The sequence below is a fragment of the Anguilla anguilla genome, chromosome 8, assembly GCF_013347855.1.
Source record: "Anguilla anguilla isolate fAngAng1 chromosome 8, fAngAng1.pri, whole genome shotgun sequence".
NCBI classification, from domain to species: domain Eukaryota; kingdom Metazoa; phylum Chordata; class Actinopteri; order Anguilliformes; family Anguillidae; genus Anguilla; species Anguilla anguilla.
In genome coordinates, this window is record NC_049208.1 from 48654510 (window position 1) to 48676513 (window position 22004).

Genomic DNA, 22004 nt, shown 5'->3' on the forward strand with positions numbered 1-22004 from the left:
AAACAATAAAAAAACTGCAAAAACAAAACTAAAAAATAAGTTAATCTTAATATGTATTTTTGTCATATTTAGACTTAAAAAGATTATTTCTGTTACTCTTTTTGCTAAATAAGACACAGAGATTGTACATGAGGTGAGACAATTTCACTTATGAAGCAAAAAGCTAATATTTTTCACTTGAGAGAAAAAAAAAAAAAAAAAGACTTTGGGCCAGTTTCACCAATTAAACCTAGTATCATACTAAATTCACATTTGAATGGAGATTCTCCATACAAAACTCAGTTTAGTCCAGAACTAAGCTTACTCTGTGTCTATGAAACCAGCCCCTTGAGTCTCATTACAAGACTTGAACACTTAAGGCAGATTTATTTATTTATTTATTTATTTTGCAGTGAATGGATTCTCCCTTCTAAAATATACAAAGGGAATCTGGGACTGCTGTCCATTAAAGGAGTATAAAGGTTAAAATAACCATTAATAATTAAGTTACCAAGTCTGTCAATGACTCTTATGCATATAAGTTTAAAAGCTACTTGATTAATAAAATAATGCATATTCTGCATTCAAGGCTTCAGTCACTCATTTTAAACATGAGTGGTCTTATAACAACCAAGTTTAGAGGCTATGGAGTGAAGTCTTTGTGCCATCAGTTTGATTTGCCGACTGTTCGAGGATTACAGAATGAATCGGATTGTAAACCACACGTGCTACATCAGCAACAGCGCAGTGACATTCATGCAATCGGTATTCCTGGTTGGTCTGATGTTGGGTATTGCTGGGTGCAGTGGGTGACCCATTGGAGGAGGACTAAACCCTGGCACAATCCAGTGTTAGTCCAATAATGATCCATCACCTGTACCCACCTATATCTCATCAGAAAGCAGTCACCTTTGGCATTCCAGAGACCCCAATAGATTTTCCTCTAGGAGCTAACTGTGGCTAGCAGATAGCAGGCATAATATTCTCAAAAATGTGACTGTCAATCAGCAGCCCCTGTCACCGATTCCACCGAAACCCTCCCTCACTGGGTGACGCCATGGCAACCCATCCACCAGTCTGCAGGACTGCCAGTCATGGTTGGTGCTGCTACCAGCACTTGTGCACAATCAGTGCCACGCACAGTCGTCCGGACCAGTTTCACGTTTCCAAGTTACAGTCAAAGTTCCATGTTACCAAACCGACGCCAAAAACATGCATAGAGCTTAGAACTACAGGCCTCTGACTTGTTTTTTTTTTTTTTTTTAAATGATTTGGTAATTCATTTTTTCTTGTTTTACAAAGCTGATAAACAACAGAAATAGATTTTTTTAAATGTTAAAGCTAACACAGATGCAACACAAGACAAGATAATGCTACAATATGAGACTCCCAAAACTATGCTATCTGCAACTGGAACATCACCCAACAAAATTCCTAGTGTTAAACCAACTTCAACAGTGTAAAATCAACTCCAACAGTGTTTAGATCTATTTGGGACAATATGTACTCTATTGAAATGAAACTCTGGTGAAAATGGGTTTTAAACTTTGTCTGCGTACAATTCCAAGCTCTTGATTCACTTAAACATGCAAAGGTCACACATAATTCATCACTGATATAAAACTGCATGCAAAAAACTGAGCAATTAATTTCCCCTGATACTCTTTACTCAGAGCTCAGAGCTTTAAGGAATAACAACTCTGGTGGGGTACTGGCATGCCATCCCCCCAAAAAACCTCACCCAACTAGATTATATTCAAAGCATGACCCATACAGTAGGTGTTTCATGCAGTTTAAAATACGGGCCAAGACTCCACACATAGTATATGACTGCAGAACAACAACACAGCACTTAGGAACGTTGGCGGTGGACTGGGTTCCTTGGGACTGCACCATGCGTAATTGCGTATAACTATCCAAGCCGCGGACAGTAGCCGTCCACCGCCCGTCCACTGAGCGTCTCCCCCCAGGGCTCGGCTCAGATGGTGTCTCCCGGAACGCTGCGTGCGAGCACAGCCGGTGCACTGGCTCCCTCTGGTGGCCGACTCTATGAAGTGCTGCTCAGTCGGCGGCGGCGAATCAGGGCAGCCCGATTGCTTTCCGAGTCCTCCTGGTCACTCTCACACTGTCTCTGAATACAGGAGGACACAAAGAGCGGTTAAACGCATGCAGGGAAAGACAAAATAATCATTCACTCGACCATCACATCATATTTTTTCTGTCCTTGCTCTCCCTGCCTTCGATTCTGATTAAAAATCCTGCAAATGCCTGGCGTTGTGACCACTGTGAAGCCAGCGAGAGCCAGCCTACTTAATGAAAGAGACCAACATTCTGAAAATGCTGCTAAGATAACCCTGAAATCAGAAAAATCAGAACGCAACAAACGGTTAAACTTTTCCTTACTTTAAAACAACGTTTAAAGGCATACTATGCAGGATTTTACCTTGAACATTTTACAAAATAACTCAGTCTTATCTATGATGCACTGGCACACTCTATTTTTGCGCACATTTGCCAAATCCGCGCTCCCCTGCCCGTATCACTTCATCTAAAATGCATTCGGGACTTTTCTGGGCATGATGCTCTTTTTTTGGGGAGGGGTAGGTGTGGCTACACAGTGCGTGGGCGGGATCAGATTTCAGCAGAGCCTTTCTGGCTGGCCAAAGGCGGAGATGAAGTACAGCGAAGAAAAATGACAACCGAACAGGGCTTGTTAAAAAAAAACGGAGTCAAACTTGGAACAGCGTATCTTTGAGACAGCTGAAGTTCACCATGGGGATGAAAAGCAGTGGAACTGGCGTATTGGACCCGTGACATTACCTCTAGCTATCCAGCTAGCTACACTTGCTGCGCTTAAGGGTGTTTCTTTCCCTCAATGGAGGTGAGTGGGTGGGGTCGAGGACAGAGGAGGAGACTTTTTTGACTGTAAGCACAGGACCACAGCAAGGCTAAATAATCCTGCATAGTGCGCCTTTAAAGGAAATTTACCCAGGCTTGTCAAAACAGCATCATCTAATATAAACAGGAAGTTTCCTTTTCCCATGGTAAAAAGGCTCCTCCCCCATTACCAGCTCTTGGTCCTCATTGGCTCTGGCCTTGCAGAGCAGCTGCAGGCGGGAAAAGCGGGTGCACGCCCACACCATGTTATAGGACATCTGCACAGACGGACAGAGGAAGAGCACAAGAAATGGTGAGAAACATGGTCTTCAGGGAGGCCGCAATACCAAACATGAACACAGGGTGGCACGAACACACTGCAGCAACCTGCATGATCTCATCCCGATAACATTGCGATTGGATGAGTAATCTGTTTAGAGAATTTCTGCCCTCTGCCAGAGACCACATATGTGGGATACAGACGCAGGAAGACATATTTGCATAAATATCCTAACATTCTTGAATGCCTGACAAACAGTTGCCTACTGAATAGCCAAGTGAATATTCTTAATTTCTTGTTTGTTACTTGTTTGCATATATGACACAAATAAGGCTAAATATATTTAGAACCACAGCTTAATCACCATGTATTCTAATTGTACACAGTGATAGTGAAGGTGACAAAATGACTGTACCAAATAAACACGCACACACACACACACACACACGCACACACACACACACACACACACACACACTCAATCACACACACACAGACATATTACTCTGATGGGGGTCTCACCTCAACCACCACAAATGCAGGGGACCAGTTGTCCACTTTCATTATTCTGTCTGTGACCCAGTGCAAACATTTCCTGGATCCACTCTGGATCCTGACCCCACGGTTCAGGACCAAACGGATCAGAACTGAGGGTCTGGCACGAGGTTATCTTACCTTCCACTTCCTCTTGGCGTTGAACCTCTTGAAGTTCCTTATGTTGATGGAGGAACGACTCCTGCTGGCAGCCTGCTTCCGTGTGAGAGGCTGAGAGAGATTGAAAACATTTTGCATGCTTTATAGATTTAAAAAAAAAGAATTTGATTCAATTTGGCATGAAGGACTATTTTTCAAACTTCTTCAAAGTGGTGTAGTGTAAAAATGGGAAACTAAAGAACTAAATTCTTCACTCAAGGGCGTAGAGTGAGACAGGGCTGCAGTTTGAGTCCAATACTCTTTAACATCTATATAAATGAACTGGCCACCACGGTGGAACAGACTGCAGCCCCTGGCCTCAATCTTCACGACAATTAAGTCAAATTCCTGCACTATGCAGATGATCTCATCCTGCTGTCCCCCACAGAAAAGGGGCTTCAGCAGAGTCTGGATCTGCTGGAACAGCACTGCCAGACCTGGGCCCTGACAGTGAACACAAATGAGACTACAGTCATGATATTTCAGAAAAAAACTAGATCTCAGGCAAATAAGTTCCAGTTTACTTTACAGAACAGCATTATTGAACATACCACTTACCACTTATCCTTACCTGGGTCTGATAACCAGCACTTCAGGTAAGTTTTACCTGGCAGTAAATGCCTTTTACACCATAAAGGAGATACTGTATAATTTAAACCCACCAATTAAAATTTGGATTAAAATATTTGACAGCGTAAGTAAACCAATTGCTCTTTATGGTAGCGAAGTTTGGGGTCCAATTACCAATTACCCGAATTACACTAAATGGGAAAATAATCCCTGCATGTGGAATTTTGCAAAAACATATTAAAACTACAAAGAAAAACTCCAAATAATGCAGGCAGGGCAGAATTAGGCTTTTATCCATTAATTATCAGTATACAAAAACGGGCATTAAATTTCTGGACTCATTTGAAACAAAATAATCCAAATTCACTCCACCATAAAGCCCTGATAAGCCAAGAGCAGGAAAGAGTCCCCTCAGTCACCTAGTCCTGAAGCTCACTGAACAGACCAACACCACTATCAGTCAGCTTTATTAGCAATATTAGCAATTATCAGCAATTATCATATATTAGCAATATTAGGAACAGGGCCTACAGCCCCACAAGCAGCCAGATATGTAGCCTCATGCCATAATATGAGGGACATAAGAAGAGAACACTCTCTGCATCAAGTATATATGTCTAACAAACACATTTTAGAAAAAGGTCATTCACCATAATTTGTTACTTTACTTATTTATTTCTATTCTTCCTGTTAGTATTATAGTGTTGTGGGTCATACTTGATACATGTTGTTTATGTGGTTTCCATGTTTCTGTCTTACATGTGTTTCTTTGGCAATATGACTGTAGTTATCCTGCCAATAAAGCAAATTGAAATTGATAGAGAGATAGAGAGAGAGTGTGTGTGAGAGAGAGAGAGAGAGGGAAGGAGGAGAGAGAGAGAGAAAGAGAGAGAGACAGAGAGAAAGAAAGAGAGAGAGACAGAGAGACAGCAAGAGAGAGGGAGAGGGAAAGAAAGAGAACAAGAGAGAGAGCAGACGTGCATGTCAGGTTAGGAACACTCCTGCCATTGCCCTTAACCAAGGCACTGGCCTCGGAACTGGAGTTGTCCCCGGGCACTGCGCTGTGGCTGCCCACTGCTCCTAAGTAGCTAGGATGGGTCCAATACAGAGGACAAATTACCCCACTGGGTTCAATAAAGTACATATTACTACCTTATTTTATCTTATCTCAGCAGCAAAAGGACAGCGAAAGCTGCTTTTAGGTTATAGCTGGTAATAGGTGCCACTGGTTGTACTGTGAGGAAGGCCACTCCATTCGGAGTTAGTTTAAACAGAACCTGCATTTATGGGCACCTGTGATTTAGCTAATTTATGTCCTGCTCATTCCCACAGGAAACAAATGTTTTTTAAAACCATTCCAACGAAAAAATAAATTCTAAAAGTTCCTTTAAGTTGGTGGAATGGTTATTGTAAATTTGCACAATGGTTTCCTGAAGGGGGAAGAGTATCTCTGTATTTGCATATGTGTATAGAGGAGGGGGGACGGTAACAACTACACATACAAATACGCACACACACACACACACACACACACACACACACACACGTCAAAAGACATTTAGTTTAACATAAAACAATTTATGAAAACTGTCAGAAATAACAATGGATACAGACGATACCATGTGTCAGTATTTATACCAGTATCAGTATCTCTCACTTTCACTCTCGCTCTCTCTCTGTCTCTCCTCTCTCTCTCTCACACACAGACAGACAGACACACACACAGACACACACGCACACACACAGACACACGCACACACATTATCACCTTGATCCAGGGGTGGAGAAGGCACTCATCAGCAGTCATTCTCTCGCTGTGAGCAAACAGAAAGGGGTGGAGACAAACACGTGACTGTTTCATGCCTTCCAAGACCGATACCAGCAGGCCCGTGAAACCAATCATTTTTATGCTTTAACAATTCAGCAGTCCACCCAATCAAGAAGCGCCAAACAACTCAGACATATTTATCAGGGGTGAAAGTTCAGGTGCTAACTGCAGTAGCAATTCAGGACAATTTGTCAACTCTCCGGTGAAGAACCATTGACAGTTTAATAAAAGTTTCATTCTGTAACCATTAGGCCACTGTTCCTGTAGTATGACACAGCTACGTGATCAGATTCAAATGTTTGACAGTACTTGCCTAACAGAGACTTAAGTTTCAGACAACCAACCAACAAACAAATTACCTCTGCTCCTTCACCAGCAGTTTCTTGATAAAGTCTTTGGCTATCTCGCTGGTATCTCGGAAATAGCGGTCTTCAAACGTGTAGTTCATCCCTATAATGTTTGTTAGCGTCTCCTCGTCCGTATCCCCTTGAAAGGGGGAAGCACCACTCAGCCTGCAGAAAGGGGGAGTCCACATTTGCGGGATTTGTCAGAGGACGCACAGAACCAGGAAAATAAATTCAACTTTAACTTGTATACTCACAGAATGTAGGTGATGACACCAATGCTCCTACAAAACAAGCACACAGACAGGTCAGTACGATACTTTTTTTGGAAAGTTTTAAAACCAACATTTGTGCAAAGTGGGATTAGCAAGGTGCTTAAGATGTGACAAAGTGAGATTTATCTGTGTCTTCGAAAAACAAAAAACAAAGACTGAATGCCCAGTCTTTGGAATGTTCTTATCCATCTTGTTGTACCTTTTTATGTCTCATAACTCAACAATTATTAATTAAACTGATTCAGAATGGGCGGGGGGGGGGGGGGGGGGGGGGTAATCTAAAAGATGGCCAACTCTCAGCCTGTATATGAGCCCCCCCCCCAGGGAAGCAGGGGTTAAATTCCCAGCCATGGAACTTTCTGTACTGTGATTCCATCTCTATCTGCAACCTTCTCGGTCCCCCACCAAATAGAGTGGAAAGAAAAACTAAAATCGTTACGGCAACTAAACAGTTTCATTGACCATTTTTGGAGGTTTGTGGTGTGCGTGAGACACCAATAGAAACAAAAATAGAAACTTGCTCAGCTTAGGGTTTGCCTGTCATGTTGTAATGAAATATATGTTTGATTTTATATGTTGTCTCTGAGCCATAAGGGGACAGTTGAGGAGGAACAGTCGGTTTAAGTGGTTCCAGCCACAACCAAGGCCCATGGAGGCCTGCTAGCGTTCAGCTGGTCTGTATGTGTGGGGAGGACTGGAGGTTTGAAAAACAAAATGGCAGCCACTTACCACATGTCTGATGCTACGCTCAGGGGCTCGTTGTTGATCACTTCAGGGGCTGCAAGGTGAGTGTGTGTTATGCATGCATGAGGGTGTGTGTGTGTATGTGTGTATGCATGAGTGTGTGCGTGCATGCGTGTGTGCGTGTGTGAGTGTGTGTGTATGTGTGTATGTGTGTATGCATGAGTGTGTGTGTGTGTGCGTGCGTGCATGAGGGTGAGTGTGTGTGTGTGTGTGTGGCAGGGTAGAAGGTTGGGAAAAGAAAATGAAAGAAAGAAAGCATTAATTGACACATACAGTCAGAATGTAGAAAATCCACTGCACAAATGAACCTGGCATTACCAATAACATGTCAAGGGTCCTTGTGTTGATTGATTTCAAAATACTTCAATACGCTCAAAGTGCTGTTTGACCATTAAAGAGTAATTACACCCTATATCACGCTTTTTTTTAGCTGTAAACGTGTTCACATGCATACTTTAGAATGAAGCAATTTACTCTATACTGCCATTTAAACATTCCTGAAAACTGGCTTATCTATTAGCAGAAAAAAAAACTGGTGGAAAAGTATCTTGGTACATTCCTTACTGCATTCCACTCAGGCCCCACCCTAATCAAGATGTCAGAGTACCTATTTGGAGGTACTACTACATCATATAAATGTAAATCAAGATATCCACGGGGGGAAAATTGTTGCTGCACAAATTCTTCCATTGACTTTTTTTTAATATGACAGAACACTGCTGACACTTGATTGGTTAGAGGGACAGTCCCAACATTTTCAAACCCAAACAACGTGGCAAACAACATGGCGGCCCGTTCACACACTTTCTCAAATTCCACCTAAACAGTCCACCAAAATATGTCTCTGAATACACTTGTGGTGAAAAACAGGCCACGTCATCTCTGAATCTAGATTCATATTTGATCTGCCGCGCCTAGTTTGAGAGTTTGATCCCCGTGTCATGAGCCGGACACAGCTGCTCTGTACAAATTCATTTGGGAATATGCAAATGAGACTCCCACACCTGCTCCACCCGTTCCACGAAGCATTCTTCAAAACAGTTAAGTAGGCGGAGCAGTCACGCCAAATTTCATCCCCCCTCCATTATATAAGTCCAAGAGAAGCTCTTCCAGCTAGCTAGTGATTTGTACATCTGACTGTCTTGCTGGCTATCTATTTATTTATCTTGCTAGCTAGCTAGCAATCTATGAATCTTGCTAGAGAGAGAGATATTTTATTAAATTAATTATTGTACTCACTGTTTCACCTTATTTACACATGACATTACACAAGCTAACATACACAAATACCACACACACACACACACACACACACAATTTTGTATTCTGTTCATATGTGTATTGTTTGTTGTACTCATGTTATTTCAATATGTATATATACGTCAGGCCAATATAGCTTATTTGAATTTGAATCTTCGGACAGAGAGATCTGACCAATCAGCGCAATTTTTCGACACAACATAACACGTAACGGCACAAATATGACCCGGTAATAGGGAGGATGGAATTTGGAGCAGGGGATGAAATTTGGCAAGACAGAGCCAAGCTGAAACAGTGAGTGCAATTACGGTTTAAAGAACGACCGAGTTCAATTCTTCAGTTACACGCCACGCGTATTTGCAAACGCCTAACGAAAGAATTAGATGCACAGGCGTCTCCAGCCCCGACCGTGCGCTTCGGAGACACACGGCACCATTCAGAGACGACAGCCTTTGGATCTGTGTTGTCGATGCTTCCGGTACGGACAGCTGCTCACACAGTACCTGAGATCTTTCGGTGCGCATTTCGACTCGAGAGTTGTTCGTCTCCCTCATCACCGATATCGACTGGGCGCTGAAAAGACAGCCAATCGGCAGCAAGGCATTGCAGCTTCCATGTGATTGAAACAGCATATCGCATGATCACACGGAAGCTGTACCACCTGGCTGCTAACCGGCTGTCTTATTAAGACCAAATAGATATCAGCGATTACGTTTTTCCCCCAGAAGCATTTCACATGACGCTTGGATGTTTGCTACCGCATCAGGTATGATTAAAGAAAAAGAGCGGCCATACGCCCCCCGGTGGCGGTTACTCTTATTGCGCTTAAAAAGGTGGAGATTTGCCGCATCGCGGAGCCCCTGAACCCGCACCTGAACGAAACCGTCCGCAGGTGTGCGATGTGGGCGGAAACCACGGCGACCTTCAGCGGCGCCCCTCGCGCTCGGTCGCTAAGGAGGCCAAACCGGGACGCTGCGATGTCGCAGGGTGCTGCCGCGCGCGGGCCTGGGGAATTCGGGCCGCCACCCGACGGCCTCTCCAAACCTGAAGACACAGGGACCTCAGGTCCCATAGCAACCTCATATCTCTAAGGAACCACAAGGGTGACATCAACATTCGGTTTCATACCAACGTTTACCCAATTTAACCTTCCTCAAAGTTTCATATCCACCTCGAGACTCATACCATAATTGGTATAATCCTATGAGTCAATGTTTTTTTCTTTCTTCTGCAGATCATTCAAAGCATTTTTAAGCATTCACTAAGAATTGAGAGGTTGAGCTGGTTTTGAAGCCACTGAACTACAATCACGCTGTAGTTTTGACCGTCGGTCAGTTGCCTGAAAAAGTCCCACGCAGTCTTTCAATGCACGTGTTTTCCGAAGGTCAACGCAATGTTTCACTATGAGGGTGTATGTAGGGAAAATACGTGTGCAACAGTGTAAACAGGAAGTGACACGATCATGACTGCTCCCACGCATTCCTGACATTCACTGTTAGCACTGGCCTATCAGAACATGCCTGTTGAGACTGGAAACTTTAAACCAAACTGTTCCCTCAGTATCCCTTCACACCTTCACTCAGTGTGATGTCACTTCCTGCCACCCAACCACGACTAATTCACTGTGCCTGTACACACACACACACACACACACAGAGAACAGACAGAAATATACACACACACACCCACATGCATACGCACACACTACTAACCCCTGACCTCACCATCAACCGCTTATTAATGGACTGTACCACTCACCGATGTACTGGGGGGTGCCACCCATACTCCTGTACTCCTCCGCCGGTGAAAGGCGTTGGGCCAGCCCAAAGTCTATGATCTTGATGCTTGGCTGAGGGACGTCCTTCGCTGACAGCATGATGTTCTCCGGCTGCGCATGGTAAAAACATGGGGTCTGAACACGCTCGATAAACAGATTTATTAAACAACAATCGTCTATACCAGTTTAGCAGATGCTCTTTAATGCTCCAAGAGACATACACACTCAAGTACTGTATCACGCAGCCAGTAACACACAGGCACTGTAACACACACGCACACGCACAGCTACACCCCCCCACCACAAACCCCCACACCCACACGCACGCACACACACACACAAACACACACACCTTGAGGTCGAAGTGTGCGATGTGCTTGTCGTGCATGTAGCTCAGGCCCTCCAGAATCTGCTTCAGGAACCCGATGGCGTCCTCCTCCAGGAGGCTCTCCTTCGCCGCGATGAAGTCAAACAGCTCACCGCCAAGGATGCTGAAATGCAGCGCAATCCACTGCTCACATACCCACCTGTCTACTGTTCACATACCCACCTTTCTACAGTTCATATACTGTTCATATACCCACCTTTCTACTGTTCAAATATCTACATTTCTACTGTTCATATACTGTTCACACACCCACCTTTCTACTGTTCAAATATCTACATTTCTACTGTTCATATACTGTTCACACACCCACCTTTCTACTGTTCAAATATCTACATTTCTACTGTTCATATATCTGCCTTTCTACTGTTCAAATATCTACATTTCTACTGTTCATATACCCGCCTTTCTACTGTTCAAATATCTACATTTCTACTGTTCATATACTGTTCATATTCACACCTTTCTACAGTTCATATACTGTAATAATGTAACTTTCACACTAATTTATATACTCATATATCCAGCTTTTGAATACACATTTCTATGTTGATATATCAATGATAGCTTTTTATACACAGCCTACAGGCCACGCCTAGAAGGACCAGCCTAGCCCTGAACCCGCCCACATCTGGTGTTCCCCTGGGATTGTGAACTTAGATTTTATCACACCGTATTTTAATAATGGTACCAAATGGTACCACTCCCTCCCTTCCACTTCGGCCCTCTTTCTTACTCCGCCCATTCTCTCTCAGTTCCTCCCTCTCACTTCCTATCCTCTAGCCGTTCTCATAGATACATACGGTAGCTCCTCAGCAGACATTTTTATCCAAAAAAGGATTTACAGCATATGAATGGATAACTGAACTGGAACCTTATGGAACCTGTGTTTTGCAGTTGTCCAATGACCATGAAATGCACTTTTGTACGTCGCTTTGGACAAAAGCGTCTGCTAAATAAATGTAATGTAACTGTCACCCGCTAGGACTGAGCACAACTGTCGCATTGTTAGCACAACACTCTACCACCCGAGCCATTAGACTGCTCCTTCTTCTTCTCCTTCCCCGCGTCCCTGCCCCCACCCAACCCCGCCCCCCCGCCCCCCCCGTTCTCTCCCGCGTGACTCACAGCTCCACCACCAGCACCACCTCGGCGCGGCTCTCGAAGACGTCGCGGATGGCCATGATGCTGGGGTGCTGGAGCGCCTGCAGGATCTCCACCTCCCGCTCCACGGCCCGCCGGTCCATCCCCAGCCTGCTGGCGGCGCACTTCCGCAGCTTCAGGAACTTCCCCGCCCAGCGCGTCCCTGTGGCCCGCTCCCGCACCTCCCGCACCTCCCCGAAGTGGCCACTGGGGCGGCGACAGAGAGGGAGGCCGGAGAGAGGGGCAGAGCACAAAGCAGGAGGAGGAGGAGGAGGAGGAAAGGAAGGAATGAGAGGGAGCACGGGATGGAGGGAAAGAGAGAGACAAAGCAAGGAAGGGAGGGGGGAGAGAGAGGGAGGAGATGGGAGGAAAGGTGGGAGAGGGCAGAAGAGAAGAGGAGAATGGTAGAGTGGGAACCAGTAGAGGACATGTTAGGCTATACTGTGAAAGGGAATTGTTTCACGGTTCCATTATTAGCAGTAGAAGCCTGTTTTCCACATGTAGGGTAAGGATAGCCACACAAGATATATTTACAATTAAGGCAATGCTTCCCATTCAGTTCCTTCATGTCATATAAGCCGTGTCAGAGGAGGTTTAGGTCGATCTCTTACCTGCCCAGGACTTCTCCAATCTCATAGAGGTCCTCCACATTCTCCAGCTTAAAGACTGCCATGCTGCTCTCTCTCTCTCTCTCTCTCGTTTTCTCTCTCTTTCTTTCTCTCTCTCTCGGACCTCTGGCTGTCCGACCGCGCACCCACTGCTCGCGGCTACTGCATCCTGCGTCGGGCCGGGCCTGAATCTGCAAAACGCAGAGAGGCAAAGGTCAAAGGTCACCCAGAGGAATCCTCGCATGCAACAGAAACTAACAGATACCTGTAGGATGGCAGTAGTGTTTCCCAACACGGATTGCTACCTAACTTGGTAGACATGGACATGTCTTTGGGCTTCTGTAGCCTGCATAAATACAATTGTGTATCCCGCTACAACGCAAGTGTTTCAAAGTGCTCGGCCAGCATAGCCCGGAGACAAGACAGGGCGGGAACTTGCGGGTTACACCTGAGGTGTGTGCGTGCCAGATGGGGTGTCCATGCCCCCTGCCTCCTCTTCTTTTTCACCAGTTCAATTATGTGGCTTTCCTTTAATTGAGTTTTTGGGCAACTTGTTAGGAACAAGTTTCTGATAGTTGGAAGTGAGTCCTGCATCTAGGTCTGGCGTTCTACATGTCTTCTCTGGTTCTCTTGGAATATTCTGCTGTCTTTTGATTTGTGCACCTTGGATTACTTTGGGACAAAAGCTGTGGTTTGGTGTCTTCTCTCATTCATTTCTTGTGTGACTGTCCATGTCTGTAACCTTTGTTAATTGTTTCAAGGTAGTTGAACGTCATCTTCAGATTAGATGAGAATAACTTTTGTCACTTAATACATTTCTTAATTTTCATTTGGTTCTGAGTTGTACATTTTGATGAAGGTTGATCCAGACAGTTTGCTCTGCCTATCAACGAATTTGGCGATTTGATTGGTAATTCATATCTTTGATAATAATTACCAAATTAAATCAAAGAAATATAGTTTACATGTAGGGTACGTGAGGTGTTTTAACTGTTAATGCACTTGTGTTCGGGATTCAGAGTGCCGAACATCAAGGAGAGCGTCAACGGTTGACACTGCTGGGTTCGGAAAATCAAACATATTTCAATCAATCCTCACCTTGCTGACAAGCGTATAAGCGAGTGACTACAGGGGTGCAGATATCCTGAGTCCTGTGTGTATGCTAGGACCTTAAAACTGCTGGGTGTGCAGCAGTGAGAGTCAAAGAGGAACCGTTTACTGTTCACCAGGTTCAGTAATGACGGCAGCGGAGCGGAGCGTGAGTGGTGGAGGTTTACGCATGCGATGTGCAGGAGACCGTGTTGGGGAGTCTCCCCAAACCACTGCACGCTTCCCCTTATGTGCAAAATGGTCAAAACGAAACACCAAGCCATCAAATAAACATTAATGATCCCGTCGGTGCTATCTCTGTAAACACATCACACCAGATTAACCTCTGTATCCGGCTGGGCGCTGACCCATAGGTATGAAGATCTTCAGTCAGCACCCCACCACCAAAGACACCAACTTGCTCCCCATGACATAAGTTTTCCAAACATGATTATATTGTATTATGGAGAAACTAATGTTCACATAATGCTGATCCAGTCGGATGTTTTGTGAACTTCACCACAGTTGCTGACTCCCTGTCAGCACAGTAAACAGTCTGTTTTATTTTGAGGGTCTGATAAGAGGCAGACGTCTGTGAACTGCCCTGCACTGAAAAGCAAAAGAGTGATGTAATCTCCTGAAAGTGTTATACACAGTAAAAATGTCCAGCGTGAATTCAACTCTAACAGAGTTAATTCAGCTCTCAACAGATAACACATAACATCTGGTCCCAGTCTGAAATGTGGGACCAAATGTAATCTGTTACCTGTTGAGAGCTGAATTAACACTGATAAGAGTTGAACTGACACTGCTAAGAGCTGAATTAACACTGTTAAGAGTTGAATTACTGTATGGGTCCACGCGCGGAGGACCGCAACGGGAACAAAGCCTGGCTGGCCTCAAACCGAGAGGAAGAAGAGGAGGTCACCCTCACTGCGGGTTCAGCCGTTTTGGCCAGGGAGCCTCAGGTCGAACGCACCCGCGTTCGCAGTGGCGAAGGTCTCCTCCTGCAGTCAGGCCAGGCACAGTTACACGCAGGCCTGTCCAGCATATTTTACACATGCCCCAATGCATGCTGGGATTAAAGAGTGGATGAGCCAGAAGTGCATGGTAACCTCTGCTTCGCAAAGAGTGAACTTCTCGTGTGTGTATGAGTGTGTGCGTGTGTTCGTGTGTGTGTGTGTGTGTGTATGCGTGTTACAAATTAGCTTTAGACCTTCAAGGCAGTCGTGCTAATGTAGTGATCATCTGAGGCTATATATTTAGGCTAAAAGCATGAATATTAGCATAGTGACAGATGTGCTCTTAGACCTGGGGCCTGTATCCCCAGCAGGATTACCGAGTTATCTGGATCATTGCACTGAGTAAAACCCGGAGCAGCTTGTTTTACTTCAGTCCACCATGGTCCAGATTTGGGAGGGTATCTGAATTTTACTCACTGCAGTTATTCAAGTCCCTGTTCCACAGGTAGATGCTCAATCTCTGCCCTGTTGCTATAGTTAGTCACTGCTCAATACGTATGTCCTTAGTCTTGCCGATCTTAAGACAAGCTCTTTATTTCACTGACAGAACTGTAAGACCCTCTGGACAATCAGCGAGCCTGAGATAGATAAATAAATAAACAAACAGCACACACACACACATTAATATGCATGTGAATGTGTACTTGTGCGGCCTCTCTCAACATCCAAGGAGCGATTTTTTCCGATTTCAGTTTAATCTCTCTCCCAGCTGTCCTTGATTTCCCGCGATTGGAGCCATACACAATCATGTAATCGCTTGCCAAAGCACACACCCTTTTCCAGGAACTCAAGTTAGGCTGCAAAGCAATGGGACAGATCCCGAAAAACAAAGCGCTAGTCCTCCCCCCACCCCCTGAAGCCCCTAATCGACCCAGGAATTTAGATGTCAGAGCAACTCCGGTAATCTAGGTTAACAGAACGTGTGCGCCACATTCTTAACCGAGGCCAAACGCAACAGTTTAAAAACAAAAACAAAATGGCGATAACATCTACAAAAAAAAAAAAAAAAAAAAAAACACTGGGTTTGAACCGGAATACGGAGGGAAGGAGAGTGGGGTTCTATTTATGGTGAACAAGGAACGAAGTTCCCCCGAGAATCTCAGAATCAAACCAATCGAAATCATGGTGGTTGGATATCCGCGGGACGCGCGTTTCGTGCGATATCTCGGGCAATATCTTTGTGCACGTTTTGGAAGTCCCATTTAAATGGTGTACATGTTTATGCGTGGCTGTACGGCAGTCTGTTTAAGCGTGGACATCTGGAAATTTGTGACTCTCCCGACAATGTATGTGTGTGTTTGTGTGCGTTTGCAGCATACACAAGGGAGAACACTTCCTAGGGGAAAGGATAGTACTCCCCCAAAAAAAGCATTTTATTTATTGTTCATGAGTTAACCCCCTCCCCCTCCCCGCTACTGCCTCGGCTAACAGTGTCAAAGACTCGCCGCAAGTTCGCCACTGCTCCACTCCAGTTAGGATGGGTGTTATATACATTTTTCTATCGACCTGTATTGACTTGTTCCCCTAGGTAACGGCGCTAAAGCGTTACCATATATGTCTATTGAAGGGGTCTGTATGCAATGACGCCCTTTGACTGTTTTGCACATCTACTGTAGGCTATACCAGCATTCACATTATAGTCACCGTATGCAGTGAGATACATGTATCACTATGTAATATAACGCATTATTATGTAGCCTGGATGTGAGCATCGGGATGATTTAGTCCCACCGTTCCTTGAACCACATGCGTTAAGTTATAGGCTACCAACTAAGAAGGTCTTGCTTTTGATATCCATATTGCATACAATACAGAAGCCAGTCGAGTTAGACGGACTCTTAAATGGTAAATGGTAAATGGACTGCATTTATATAGCGCTTTTATCCAAAGCGCTTTACAATTGATGCCTCTCATTCGCCAGAGCAGTTAGGGGTTAGGGGTTAGGTGTCTTGCTCAAGGACACTTCGACACGCCCAGGGCGGGGTTTGAACCGGCAACCCTCCGACTGCCAGACAATCGGTCTTACCTCCTGAGCTATGTCGCCCCATGGTCATAACCAGGCACAATCTAATTCATGGTCGCAACCACAGACAATTCATTTTATGTTAATTATTTATGAATTTTCGGGGTTCACCTCCAACGTAAAAATTATTGGAGCTACTTAGGCTACACGAGGTAAATGCACACACACGCCTTCATTAACTGAACATTGTTAATATTAAAGTAAGTTAAAAGTATATAGCAACGAAAGAACTGCGCTATAATCACATGCTAAAATACATGATAATCGCAACCAAATGAGAGCAATAAAAATAGCCACGTTTAAATTCAGAATCATTTAATCAGAAATTAGTTTATTTGACCGCGGTTTAATACTACAGAACATCAAACAAGCCCAATAACAAAACACAATTCACTCAAAGTGAGAGGTTTGCTGGTCTTTTCTATTTCTTTTCCTAATCCACATAAGAATACTGAAAACACCTCTCTTCCGGTAGGCCCATTCCTACGATTTACCTGTGGATCATCGCCATGGAAAAATATAAATATATATATATATATGTATTTTTAAGAAACTGAAACACAGCAGCCTTTCAAATGCGTCTTAAAAACTGCCTGTTATCGACTGATATGATCACATCTAGTTGTTGAGACTGGATGTCCCGACATAAAAACTCGGAAGAATACGGAAAATGCAGCGCTCTTCCCCCACTTCGCATTCCATTCCAGATTGTAGTAGCAGATACATTAAAGGTGCCGTAAATAAATTGCATACTTTAAGATACGCATTGTCAGTTGTAAGCTACATGACGTTAGTACTTGACATGTTTAGGTAATTACTAGCAATGCGCTTGTAATTCAGCACAGTTTCACTACTAAATCAAACTCTTGAAAGAACAACGCGGAACAAGCAGTGCGCGTCGGCAGCGACATTAACTTAGAATTAAAAGACACAACAATCACATCTTATTTGCGCTTCTCTTCAATTTTGGATTTTTTTTCCATCCACGGCTTGATAAAGAATTCCTTTCGTATCCTACCCCTCCACACAACAATGTTCTTTAAATAAACTCAGTGTTAAGTAAAGTGTAAATGTATTCCAATTGGGGAACTTACAGCGAAAACCACATTTCCAACCTCGTTTCTATTTCAATTACATTTAACCACAGAGATGTATGATGTGTTTTAACAGAGAGACCAGCTCAACTAAGAACGTATTCACAATAGCAGACAAAAAACGACCAAATAAAAAACATGGTTAAAAACAACTAAGCTACATAGCCTACTTGCCAGAATGCTTCCTGGATTTAAATTCTTTCAATGAAGTTAAGCGCCATATAGTGTGTTCTGACGGTTATTCCCGTACAGAATATGCAGAAAGTCGAAAGTTTCCCCCCTTCACCCAATTCGTACTCGTAACATCTGGAAATTATTCAAGGATTGACAGCGGGGATCTATGAACTATGACCACGTGTGTTTAGTTTTACCGATATTACTGCCGTATATCATTAATGTAATTACCTTCGGAAATATCCACCTCCAGACAGCGAGACGGCACTGTTCAGGTACGGTACTGACTGCTGCTTACCCAGGAATAGGCTACCCATTTGAAATCGAAATCTCTTTTTCAGTGACCAACCCCTGTCCTGCTGGTTTCGGTTATCGTTTGTCACGGTGTACACCTTCCTGTCTAAACACAAAATTGAGGTAGTGGTGATTTAAGAGTCATATCTGAAAGGCTCGTCATATTCATACTCGGCTTTTGTTTTCAGTCCTCTGGTATGATAATAATGTTCTCCAGTCATTCATAAAATATATTCTCAACGGGATGAAAAAGCGGTTTGGGAGGATTCTTATGAGGTTAGATCCAACTCTGTTATCTCTTGATGGTAAATGGTAAATGGACTGCATTTATATAGCGCTTTTATCCAAAGCGCTTTACAATTGATGCCTCTCATTCGCCAGAGCAGTTAGGGGTTAAGGGTTAGGTGTCTTGCTCAAGGACACTTCGACATGTCCTGTCAGTGCTGACATAGGACCGGACCATAGACCGTATCGGACCGGATAGTCGGAAACGGGCAGGTATGGTAGGCACATGTGATTTCCATGAGGGTTGATTGATTGGTTCAGGTGCTGCTGAACTCTGTAGGTCAGTGGTCTCCGACCCTGGTCCTGGAGAGCTACAGGGTCTGCTGGTTTTTGTTTTCACATTAAAATCAGTACCCAATTGACACCCAAGACACCAGGTGAGTTGAGTTAACTGTGTAATCAACTGCTCTAATTGATTCATGAAGTGCAGAGTCACTATGAAAACCAGCAGACCCTGTAGCTCTCCAGGACCAGGGTCGGAGACCACTGCTGTAGGTTGTGAGTTTGAGTCCCTTGTGTGGTGTTTTCACAGGGTCACGTTCACATTTGATCCAGGACAGAGCCGGTGCTAGAGTTGGATTAAACCTCATAAGAATACCCCAAAACACTTTACATCCCATTAAGAATAGATTTTATCCACTTTGCGAATGATTGAACGACTGGAGAACATTATCCTAATCCCAGAGGGATGAAAACGAAAGCTCGGAGGTCTGGATATGATTTGAGATCTTCGGATATGATTATTAAACCACCACTACCTCAATTTTTTGCTTTTTACAGGAAGGTGTACATCGTGCCAAAAGATAACTGAAACCCGTAGGACAGAAGGGCTGTAGTGGATCAGATGAGTCAACTGTGCTCAGTGAGTGTGACAGCACGTTTTGACTGTGGGTGAGACAAATCATAACACATACGTTCCTCTCTCACCTTCCCTGCGTGCGATCGCTTATGCTCCGCACGCGCCTATTTTAGGAGCAGCATATTCAGAAAGTAGGATACAGCCCCGTTTGCTCGAGGCGAGAGCCGAACAAGAAGGGGAGGGGGGAGTGGTCACGACAAACACGTATATTTGCCCAAGGGGAAAGAACATTAACGAGCGTTTGAGACACTGGGGATAATGTCGGAAGAGAACAAAATACATTGTAGAGGCACAACAGTCTACAAATGCCATGTCAAATTACCTGAACACGGATAATGCGTGAAGCATAATTCGGCTGCTTCTGCATTTTTCCAAGGGGGCAGCGCACGCAAAGGTGTTTCCATTAACCGGGCTATCTACAGTAAGCGACGTGTATGGACGAAAATGAATCCCCCTTGTATTATTCAACGGTGTAACTGGAGAGCTCAGTTTGCGTTCTATGGGCCACTTGCGACAGTTGTAGCTCGGCGTTTCCTAATTTACTGTCATACTGTTGCGACACGAACACTGAATGGCCACGGCTTATTCTCAACGTCACCGTTCCGTCTGTTTAACCAAACTCTTTTAGCTCTAGTGACGTTTCGCATTACATCGCCGCTTTATCCGAGAATCGATTTACGACGGAGACAGACAACTCACCTGTCCGTAGAGGGCCTCTTGGTTGATCCCACAGTATCGCCCCTCTGCGTGTCTGTCTCTCTGCGGCCCCAAATTGTGAATAACACGTAACAGGCTACAAGTTTCAAACAGGAAACGCGCCGTTTCGCCAGTACACCCTTTCATAGAATTGTGGTTGGTCGATGTGTTGGTCACTGCAGCTTCGACTTAAGCGTGTCGGATAAAAATACCTTTCGAAACAGCCATTTGAAGGGACTTTTAACGGAGCTAGCCTACTCAATTATTGAAGACAGAAAGTGCACGTCCAAGTGCTTTGGTAAATGGGTTTAAGAGGCAGGTATTTTATTCGTCTGGCATCTAGGCATGTCAGTTAAGGGAAGCAGTTTTCTTTCTTTTTTCTTATTCGCTACTGCTTGTATTTCGCATTCTCGTGTTGTTTGCAGTCAAAACGTATTATTATTCAATTATTACTTAGACTGAAGTGAACGTTGATACGCTGTCAAAGACGTGCAAAACTATTTCAGCCACTAAAACCAAATGAAAATCCCATCGAAGATAACTATGGTTCCATGGGGGCTCATTAAACGTACATTAAAAACGCTACAGTTTTTTTTTAAACAACAGCGTAGAACTGACTCAAGGGGCAGATATCAATACAGTTATGATGAATTAACGGTTTTACCTGCCAGCTGACACAATCGATTAATAGATGATGCCACTGGTTCGATGACGGAGGAGGAATTTTAACTTTGTAAAGGACACTTGCGCCACCCAATGGTTGTAGAGTGAATTTGATCCGGAGTATATCCACAGAAAGTGATTTTTTTCTGTTTAGGCTATATGCCAAGAGTCCACTGAGCCATTAAAAAAAACATTCAATTTAGGGTTGCTTACTGAGATGAACTAAGAAAGTACCAAGATATCATCGAAAGATATCATCTACATGTAATAATCTCTCATCTTATCTCAAATTCAAAATAAGTATTATACGATTTATAGGCATGAAATACATTCGCAAACATCGCACACATACAGAGATATTCGTTAGAACGTGAATGTAAATTTAACAGAACAATTATTATATCTAACTGTGGTAACAACAAACAGCACTTCTACTACTACTACTACTAATAATAATAATAATAATAATGCAAAAAAGATCAAATAAATTAATAATAATAAATTATGAATTATAAAATCCCTGTCTCTCAAGATCTCCTGTTCTGTACTCATCTTCAGAAACCGTGTTTTCTCACTCAGTATGCTCCATAGCTAATGGCAGTAAAAAATGAGCAGTTCAACCTTGGAACACAAGAGGCGCTGTGGCGGACGGTGCATGGCGACGTTCCTGTTCCTGCCATCTTTTGTCCGCCGCCAGGCTCATACCCAGACTTACACATTCAGATACACTGACCCAGAAGTGTACATATAATGTTGCAACACACATATAGCCTACTCACACACACACACAAATTAATATCACAGACAATGATTATTTTAATTTTCTTAACATGTATCCGTGAGGCCCAGCGCAGTGAAGAGCATGGAGACCCACTGGGTTGGTTTAGCCCGTGAGCATACTGATGCTTGCTAATTGATTACAAAGCATCTCCTTATTGGTCTGACGAGTGGCTCATCTTGCCAAGAGCCAGCTTCCAAACAGCCAAAGCAACGTGCCCACGGTCTGGTACCAAATCCTGACCCAGCACCCCTGCGGGGTGGC

At 43.9% G+C, this 22004-nt stretch overlaps 1 protein-coding gene across 3 annotated transcripts; it reads right to left on the reverse strand.

Annotated features, from left to right (window-relative positions):
* Positions 1–363: 363 nt before the first annotated feature.
* On the reverse strand, positions 364–21077 carry LOC118233904 (death-associated protein kinase 2-like). Of its 3 annotated transcripts, none has more exons than XM_035430002.1 (12): positions 20964–21077; positions 12767–12954; positions 12141–12362; positions 10980–11118; positions 10609–10738; positions 7576–7624; positions 6829–6855; positions 6587–6739; positions 6168–6213; positions 3812–3901; positions 3048–3134; positions 364–2110 (listed from the first exon to the last, which is right to left on the reverse strand). In XM_035430002.1, the coding sequence occupies exons 2-12, from the start codon at positions 12826–12828 to the stop codon at positions 2027–2029; spliced, it is 1089 nt and encodes a 362-aa protein (XP_035285893.1). In that variant the 5' UTR covers positions 12829–12954; positions 20964–21077; the 3' UTR covers positions 364–2026. The 3 variants fall into 3 exon arrangements, with proteins under 3 accessions (XP_035285893.1, XP_035285891.1, XP_035285892.1); XM_035430000.1 differs by lacking the exon at positions 20964–21077 and adding an exon at positions 20303–20767; XM_035430001.1 differs by lacking the exon at positions 20964–21077 and adding an exon at positions 18397–18535.
* Positions 21078–22004: the final 927 nt, after the last annotated feature.

Coding starts and splice junctions, on each gene's coding strand:
- LOC118233904 (XM_035430000.1), bottom strand. CDS start 20,446: ATGAAAGGGTGTACTGGCGAAACGGCGCGTTTCCTGTTTGAAACTTGT. Junction 6,740..6,828: donor GGTGTCATCACCTACATTCT/GTGAGTATACAA, acceptor CCCTTTCTGCAG/GCTGAGTGGTGCTTCCCCCT. Junction 6,214..6,586: donor CTGCTGGTGAAGGAGCAGAG/GTAATTTGTTTG, acceptor GTTTGCTCACAG/CGAGAGAATGACTGCTGATG.